At 58.6% G+C, this 9,056-nt stretch overlaps 1 protein-coding gene across 1 annotated transcript in view; it reads left to right on the top strand.

The window, feature by feature from the left end:
- Positions 1–9,056, top strand: part of DCHS1 (dachsous cadherin-related 1) — a 48,210-nt gene that overhangs the window by 17,247 nt on the left and 21,907 nt on the right. The window contains exons 2-6 of the mRNA XM_035899231.1: positions 4,188–4,376; positions 4,488–4,719; positions 5,763–5,999; positions 6,380–7,399; positions 7,606–7,793. Of these exons, the coding sequence (XP_035755124.1) occupies positions 4,188–4,376; positions 4,488–4,719; positions 5,763–5,999; positions 6,380–7,399; positions 7,606–7,793 (1,866 nt within the window). The remainder of the gene's footprint in view (positions 1–4,187; positions 4,377–4,487; positions 4,720–5,762; positions 6,000–6,379; positions 7,400–7,605; positions 7,794–9,056) is intronic.

Genomic DNA, 9,056 nt, shown 5'->3' with positions numbered 1-9,056 from the left:
CTGAGCCCCAGCCTCCCCTCTCTCTTCAAGACCAAGGAGCTGACTGCTGTCAGAAACACATCCCAAGTGCAACAGGAGGCATTCATGCAGCCATCACCTCCTGCTGGCAAAGGATTTTCCCTTTGGAGAGTGGGATCCTACAGGATAGAACAGGAAAGCTACAGCCCAGAAAACACCCTGACCCTGCAGCTAGTTTATACAGGGAGGGGCTGGGTTGCCTGGTCCACCCACTGATACCAACACAGAGAGGGTTTCTAAGAACAACTGCCCCTTAGTCTTAAAAGGGCAGAATCAGACTTGGGTAGTAGCAGTGATCAGGAGTAGGTCTCCAACAGAGAACAGAATGAACCATAGAAACAATTCACCTTGGCTTCCTCCTGACTGCTGATCTGGCTGGGTCTGTGAATGGAACAGCTGGACCCTTCATGTCAGAGCTCCAGGGTCACCACGCTCCCTGCCTCACGGAGCACCCTCTGGAGTCCCAACACGGGGAGACCGTGCTGGGCTCTGGCGTCGCTGCTGTCCGACGACACAGCACATTTTCACCCAGTGTGGGGAGTCTCCCTACACTTGCGCTTTGTGAACAGTTCTGTTCTTGGCACATGGGGTTGCAGCTGCACACACTGGGCAGAAAGACTGCATGCGCTTCGCCTCTGCACATTGCGCCTGGTGTATCCGTGGTGATCTTGCGAGCTTGTGCAGGTGTCCTGTGCGGATGAGGTGACCCCCACAGCTTTGTCCATGTCTCATATCTGCATGCTGACCCTGCAAGCTGATGCAGGTGTCTTGTTCCCAGCTGCAGCCGCCGCCTCCTCTCCTTTCTCCTCTCACACAGCTCCAACTGGGAACAGCCAGTCTTGGCCCTGGAGGATGTTCAAAGGAGCCATAGGTGAGAGTGCTGTAGGGGCTCCATTCAGGCTCAGAGCTCTGACTCCTGCTCCCACATATTCAAGCAGCAGGCCTTGCACAAGCCCAAATGGAACGTGTCCTGGGCTGTCCCACAGACAGCTGGACCCCCAGTTCCCTCTTTTTTCTCAGACAAACGTCAGGGCCCTCATAAGTAAGCTACAGTAAAGGCAGCTGTCGATCCAAGATTTGGGGTGGGTGCTAAATACGGAGCCTCAGGCTGCCCTGCATTAGCTTCTAGCAAAGTTCCTAGAAAAATATCCAGACTTGATTTCCAGGAGTGGTGAAATCACCACAGGCCTTGATGAGCCCTTTTGGTGGTTAATTATCCTCACAGCTAAAAATGTGCACCACGTCCCAGACTGCATGTGCTCTGCAGTCTGCAGCCATGGGTCTCAGCTACGCATGCCAGCTCGGCTGAGGTGTCTGCCATACCTAGTGGCTGATCGAACCCTGCGCTGCCTGTCCGAGGCATCCCCAGGAGGCATCACCCCAGCCACAGCGGGGGTCTGTGCTGCCTTCGGGGCTTGTGCCAGGCCCTGCTGAGTGTGGGCTGGCCGCAAGCAGGTGGCCAGCCCCGTCTCACAGAACGCACGCAGAGGACGTCAGCGGTGTGCAGGTGCTGCCGGCCTGGAAGCAGGGAGCTCAGGACAGGGGCTGCCAGCCACAGCCCCACTCCCTCTCCAGACGGTGGCAGAGGCACTCAGCAAACCGCCCGGCCGCCCCACGCTGAGCTGCTCCTTCAGGTGTTTTGTTGTTCCTGTGGCTTCTCTCTGGGCATGCGTTTAGCACCACCACTCCAGGTGAGCCTAGGACCAGACAAAGTCTCCAGTAGTGGTTGCAGTGATGGTGGCAGTGACATGACCTCTCCTGGATCCTGTGTGGGCTTGTACAGGCAGGGTTTGGGTTAGACCATTGGCCCACAGGCAGCCCCACCGCAGGGTGGAGAGGTGCAGTGCTGGACACATGGAAACAAGGAACTTTTCTGAGGGTGCCTTGCCCTGGCTCTACAGCTGGGTTTGCTTCTGGTTCCAGGTTGCCTGCTCCATGACGTCTTGTGGGGAGAGGGCTCTGGGTACCAGGGAGCAGCCAGGGAGATGGTGCTGGGCCACATAACAGTGAGCGCTCCTCTGCTTCTCCCCTGTCCCCAAAATCTGACCCAGCTCCTGCGGCAGAAAGCTGGATTTCCAGATAGCTTCCCCTGTGGGTCTCTCCCTTACAATGGCAGCCATCAGAAGATGGTTAAGGAGGGAAGTGAGGCTGTTCTGGAAGCACCAGAGCCCTTGGCCTGAGGAGCCTAAGGAAAATACCTTACTCTGTTGTAGACCTTGCTGCTGTGCAAATGCTGACATGCATTTTAGAGCACTTTGGGAGTGAGCAGCAGTTCATCTTGAAGGAAAGAAGTTACTAAATTTGCCACACAGTGCCTATTGCAGCCGCTGCGGCAGCTTCTCAGTTTCAGGTGCGTTTCCATCTGCAGTGGTGGAGAATGCTGTCAGCTAAAACCCAGGCACAGTGCACAGCTCAGGTGTATTGGTGCAGGACTATTACCCAGTCATAAAACCCAGCCTGGAGCCAGAGTACAGGCAACCTGAGTACAGGTTTCAGCAGTGTCCAATGAGGTCAGCGTTACACTCTCAGATGAACAGCTCCACGACAAAGGGAGCCGGGGCAGGAGGAGGGAGGATGTTGAACTCGGGGCAGGGGGGCAGGTGGACTCAATGATCTTAAAGGCCTTTTCCAACCAAATGATTCTGTGATTCTAATTTCCCAAAGTGCTTTCTGGCCGGGCTGCTGTCATGGCACCTGTGGCTCTGAGTGCTCTGCAGCTGGAGCGGGGATGGGAGATCCTGTCTCACGGTGCTGCTTCTGGCAGCTGCCACGGGGTTGGGGAGCACATGCTCTGTGCGGGGGGTATGGTGCTCGTGGTGGATGTGCTCTCGGCTTTTCCCCCTGGGCTTCCCCTCAGGCCGCAGGGCAGGAGAGCTGGTGAGGGTGTGTTGCAGGTGCTGCCCCCCCTCCCCGGAGGCTGTGGGTCACTAGGCGAACTGGCAAGGGGCTATCTCAGGCGCTGCCCCTCTCCCTGGGGTGCAGGGCGTATGGTCTGGGGGGAGGGAGAACCCACCTCTACCTGAGTGTTTTTTTCTTCCCTGGTCCCGCCATCCTCTGTGGCCTCTCCTGCTGTTCCTTCCATCCCTGATGACTGGGTGAGTGGTTCAGGTTAGGGGCCCTGCCCAAAGGAACGAGCCGTTAGCAGCCCCCAGCTGGGCCCTTTCCTTGGCGCGTGTGCAACGTTCCTGCGCTTCTCGCTCACGGGAGCCGAGGCCCCAGCGCTGCTGCTGGGAGGAGCTGTGGCTGACGAGGCCTGAACTCCACTTCACCCGGGCCTGGCCCAGCTGCCTCCCCCCTGGCTCCGTCCTCCAGCTTTGTTCTCGGTGCAGAGCTCCCAGCTGGTGGATGAGCCATGGGCAGTGGTGCTGGGGGTCAGAGGGAAGGAGCTGTTTGCTGCTGACCTGAGCCTTGCAAGGAGCCCAAGGAGGAACGGGGGCCTTGCAAGCGGGGAGCAGCTTCAATCCTCCTGCTGTGTCTGTGACTGCCATTCACGTGCCCCAGGCTCCAGTGGGCGCTGGCTGTCACAGGGCGATGCCACCCTCAGCCATCATCCTCAGAGCCCAGGGCTGCTGGGCACAGAGCTCTGAGAGCGGGACAGAGCTGGGGCCATGGCGAAAAGGGGGCTGGTTTTCTTCCCGTCTGGTCTTAAACATCTTTGCAGACAAAAAGGAGCAGAGGGCCAGGGGCAGCTGCTGCGACAGCGCAGGTTGCCCCTGGCTGGCTGATCAAGCTGGGTGCAGTGAGGATGCTTGGCTGCCAGATCCTTGGCATCTGGGTGAGGCTTGGCCTTTCTGCAGCCCCTCTCCATATGGCCTTCTCCTTTGCTAAGGCAAGTCTGTTGACCTGGGTCACGGATGTTGTCCCAGGGGTGCAAGAAGGCGGGGTATCATAGAAAGCATGGTGCAGCTCTTGTGAGTCTGCAGTGCTGTGCTCCCCCACCGCTGTGTCCCTTCACAGGGACCAGGCCAGCATAGGCTGATCCTGGGGTGCCCTTGAAGCGGGCGCTGTCCGTCTGCTTTACTATGGCCATCTTTGAGACTGTGCAGTGGCTGTGGGCCACAGAGCAGGGGGCAGCACTGGGTTGCGGAGGTAGTGGTGGTGATGGGCTGGGTCTGGCTGGTGATCTCTGTGATGCTGGCCCTGCTCACGTAGTGCCTTCCCTCATCCAGGTGACAGCCACAGATGCAGACAGCGGCATGTTCGGCTCCCTTTCCTACTCCATTGGTTCTGGCATCGGCAGCGTTGTCCCCACGCAGTTCAGCATCGACAAGCACACGGGGCAGCTGTGCACTGTGCAGCCTCTGGATCGTGATGAGGGCACAGCTGCCTACGATTTCACCATCACTGCTGTTGATGGGGTGAGTGCTGGAGAGGCTGCGGGGATGCAATGCTGCTGACTCAGCACTGTGCAGGGGATACTTGTCCTTGCCCCTGCTCTTTGCACCACCTCTGATCTGGTCCTTCCACAGGGTGGCCTGAACTCCATGGTGTATGTGAAGGTTTTCCTGGAGGACATAAACGACAACCGGCCAGTGTTTTACCCACTGGAATATGCTGCCAGCATCAGCACTCAGAGCATGCCAGGTACAGCTGTGCTGCGTGTGACTGCCCACGACAAGGATGAGGGGCTGCACGGGAAGGTGGCCTACCGCATCGTCCTGGGAAACTCACCCCCTCTCTTCTCCCTCAACAAGGACACAGGTGAGAGAGCTTGGGGGCTGCCAGAGCAGGCAGCAATCAGAGCGGTGGGATGCAGACAGGTGTAAAAGCCAGCCTGAGGGTCACTGCTTGGCTGTCTCAGCAGTGCAGTCTGCCACCAGAATATATCTGTGCCTCTCCCTGACACATCTTCCTCGCCTTGGCTTCTTGAGCCTCTGGCAGTGCCTTGCCAGACAGAATCTCTGACCTCTGGTTTCTGCTCTCTACTCTGTTCCTCATTTGTCCCGTCTTCCTTCCTCTCCCTCATTCCCCATCCCTGAATCACTGCACCTTCCCTCCTGCTTGCTGCTTGCTTTGCCCCATCAGCCTGTATTCTGCTTAGTTTCTTGTCCCTGCCCATTTCCCTTCTCTCCCCTGCTCTGTTTACTCTCCTTCCCTATAACTCTCTGTCACACTCAGTCCCACCTTTGCTCTGCCTTGGTTTGGCCACCAAAGCCAGAGCAGTTTCTGCTGGGGAGGTGAGTGCACAGGCGTACGGTGCCAGGGGCTCTCAGTGGGATAGGAAGGTGTTCTGTGCTCAGCACAGGCATTGGGGCCTCTCCACAATGGTCCCCAAGTTCCCAGAATGTGATTAGGATGAGACAGACCCACTGGCCATCCTAATGCAGGGCCACCTCCGTTGCAGGGCCTGCCGAGGATGGTCCTTCAGTTCTTCATTTCCTCCAAGAGCCTCCCCACAGCCCAGACCCCACCTGCTGTGTCGTGACCCTCACCCTGCACCCCACACCGGGAGCCCTCATCCCTCCTTTCCCTCTCCCAAGACCTGCTCCCTGGCTCGTTTCCCCCAGTCCTTACCACTGCTTCGCTCAGGTCTGGGCTTAATGTTGAGAAAGGAGGATTTGGGGAGGCTTTCCCAGGAGGGTTCCCCTTTACTCCGGTTCTTCTATGGCGAGCTCTGCCCCTGCAACCCACGTCGTTTGCTGCCCCCTTTGGTCTTTCAAGCTTGTGGTTTGGCCTGTTCCCTTGGTGCCAGGTGACAAGCAGGGGTGCGGGCATGGCACCCTCTGAACTGCTTTCTTCCATAGGTGTCATCTCCCTCTCGTGGTCCCTGAGCGGTAAAGCCAATACCCTGGTGCAGCTGGTGATCTCTGCACAAGATGGTGGGGGCCTGCAGGCACAGCCAAATGCCCGGGTGAACATCAGCATCGTGGAGGGCACAGTCTCACCCCCCGTCTTCGAGCAAGCTCAGTACTTTTTCACAGTGCCTGAGGACATGCTGCAGGGTGCCAGTGTGGGGTCTGTCCGGGCCCAGAACCCTCCAGGTACGGGCTTTTCCTTTTGTACGCAGTCACTTTCCCTGTCCCTGAACCATCCTGAAGGTCCAGTACCACACTTCCTCAGAGAGCAACCCTGTTCTGGGGACTCCATGCCAGCACAGGGGCACATACACCCAAATGTGTACCTATGCCGTTGTCACTCAACTCAGCGTGTGCTCGTACACATGTGTTGACACACGTGTGTACACACACACTTGTGCACATGCATCTGTGCATACATGCACATGTACACAGTGCTGCTGTGCACCCCCTGGCCAGAGTCTGCCACAGACAGCTCTGCCCAGCCCTGCTGCCGTCTGCAGGGGGCTGAGGAGGTGAGCCGGGTGCACAAATCGTTCTGCCTGTCTGCATTTCCTTGTCCACAGGTCATGCTGATGACATCTTTTATTCCATCTCCTCGGGGGATCCTCATGGCTCCTTTTCCATTGACTCTGCCTCCGGGCAGCTCCGCACCAGCCTGCCTCTTGATCATGAGTCCCAGGCAGTCCTCATTCTGGATGTCCAGGCCCGAAGTGGTTCACCTCCTGCCTATAGCAACACGCGCGTGAAGATCTCTGTGTCAGATGTGAATGACAACGTGCCCGCATTCCCAGCCCCCTCCGACTCCATTCTGCTGCCAGAGGCCACAGAACCTGGGACAGTGGTGTACACCTTGCAGGCCGAGGATCGTGACAGCGGTGCCAACGGTCAGGTGAATTTTGAGCTGGTGTCAGGAGGTGATGGCACCTTCAGTGTGGAGCGCGCATCAGGGGTGGTGCGACTGATCGGGGCCCTGCAATATGAAGCCAGTGCAGCCTACAGGCTGGCCATTGTGGCCCGAGACAGCGGCGTTCCTCAGCTCAGCTCCAGCTTCACGCTGCTGGTGCATGTGCAAGCTGAGCACGACAACGGGCCCATCTTTGACACACTCACTTACCGCGTGGAGGTGCGGGAAGGTGTGCCTGTCTCCACACGCTTCCTGCAGGTGCGGGCCCTGGCACGTGATACGGAATCCATGACCCTTACCTACCACTTGCGTGCAGATGGGGATGCTGCCAGCTTTGGCATCATGCCCGAGAGTGGTTGGCTGTATGTCAAAAGTGCGCTGGACCGGGAGACACGAGACCTATACGTGCTCACTGTGCTGGCCTCGGCAGGAGGCAGCAGTGCGGGGGGGGAAGCACGGAAAACAGGCACCAGCACTGTACGGATCAGCATCACTGATGAGAACGACAACAGCCCCCGGCTGAGTGAGGAGCGTTACTTCTTCACTGTTCCTGAGAATCAGGCTCCTGGTGGCAGTGTGGGAAGGGTGATGGCAAGTGACCGGGATGCTGGGCAGAACAGCCGGCTCACCTACCGCCTGCTCCAGCACGATCCCAACTTTCTTATCCACACACAGACAGGTGAGAGACTTCCTGGCTTCCCAGGCTGGGGCTGGCTGGGAAGAAAGCCCAGGGCCGGTCAAATGTGATGCAGGCCGGGCCAGTGCCATGACAGAATATTCATCTTCCTACCCCTGCGTGCTGGGCTCCCCAGCAACATACCTGAGCACAGGCTCTTCTCTAAAGAGGCTTTTGGACTGAGCTGTGTCCCCACTTCTCCCTCACAGGGGACCTCAGCACCAAGCATAGCCTGGACCGGGAGCAGCAGTCAAGCTACCAGCTCTTGGTGATTGTGCAGGATGGAGGAGCACCACCCCGCAGTGCCACAGGAACCATCTATGTCACTGTGCTGGATGAGAATGACAACGCTCCTGCTTTTCTCCACGTGGCCAGTGGTCAGGAGCTGCCCGTGCAGGTAGGGGCAGCAGGCTGGAGCCCTAGTGAGGCAGGGGTGTGATAGCCTCTGGGTTTGGCGGCAGGCGTTTCTGCAGGGGAAAAGGGAGTGGGCAGGGGCACCCAGGAGGGTTTTGGGGTGGGAGATAAGCAGGCACAAGTGCATCCATGCAGCAGCCAGGGCAGTCTGGTAAATGTGATCGAGATGTGGTAAGATGGTCACGTCTTTGGGAAATACCAACACCTCTGTGCACAGAGCAAGCGAAGACTGCAGAGAGCTCTGAGACCAATGGGACGGACCAGCAGGCAGAAGCTCTTGGCTCACACATGCCTGCACGGGGGAGAGGCGAAAGGGAGCCCTAAGCCTGACCCAGAAGAGCCAGGGGTAAAACACTTGTGAGCAGGGAGGCACAGGGTGCCGTTAACTTCTAGGTCTCAGGACTTTTGGTGCAGCCACTTGACTTTCTGGGAGGTCAGGAAAGCACTGCCCAGCTGGACTTTGTGCTCACAAGGTCTTTCTGAGAATCTGCTGTGGGTCTCAGCCCAGCTCTCCCTCTCAGCACTACGTGGTGTCAGCAGTCACCCAGGCACTGAATGTGCTGCAGATCTGGTTGTGTCCGTGCTGCTCAACAGAAGGGGGGGAGGACCAGGCCTTCCCCCCACCCCAGCTGGCTGCATCTGCTCGGCTGCGGCCCCAGTGGAGTGGCATTGGCAGGGGGCTCGCTGGAGCCCGCCGAGGGATGCTGGCAGCAGCCGGGCAGGATCTGCGGCCCCAGTGGAGGGGCATTGGCAGGGGGCTCGCTGGAGCCCGCCGAGGGATGCTGGCAGCAGCCGGGCAGGATGGGCGACCAAGGCACTGTCCTCATCTCCTCCGCACAGGGTGGCAAGAACCTGCAGCTGAAAGGATGTGCTGTGTGTGTTGCTGACTTCAGGCAGTGGGCTCAAAGCCACTTGCACTGTGCTGAGTTCGAAACGTCGCGGTGACAGCAGCCTTCCTCTGCCGCGGGTACTGTCTGAGCCGCACAGCAGAGGCGGGTCAGAGCGGGCAGGACTGCGTTGACAGGTCACTGCCACACCTGGGCGGCCATCAGCACAGGGCCCGGGGGACGCTCTGCAACTCCAGTCAGGCTTTCCCTGTTCACTGCTTTTTCCCTTCCTGTTCCAGGGTGCAGCCCCCCCTTGCCCAGGCGCCTTCTTGCATGCCCGGCTGGCACTTTGCTTGCCAAGCTGTCTGGCAGGGCTTGGCCCGGATGAAGGCATCTCTCAGGGCCTGGTGGAGGCAGAA

This window comes from Egretta garzetta, unplaced genomic scaffold (assembly GCF_000687185.1).
Source record: "Egretta garzetta isolate BGI_Z169 unplaced genomic scaffold, ASM68718v1 scaffold798, whole genome shotgun sequence".
In the NCBI taxonomy this organism is placed as follows: Eukaryota; Metazoa; Chordata; class Aves; order Pelecaniformes; family Ardeidae; genus Egretta; species Egretta garzetta.
This window is presented reverse-complemented; position numbering and strand designations above follow the sequence as displayed.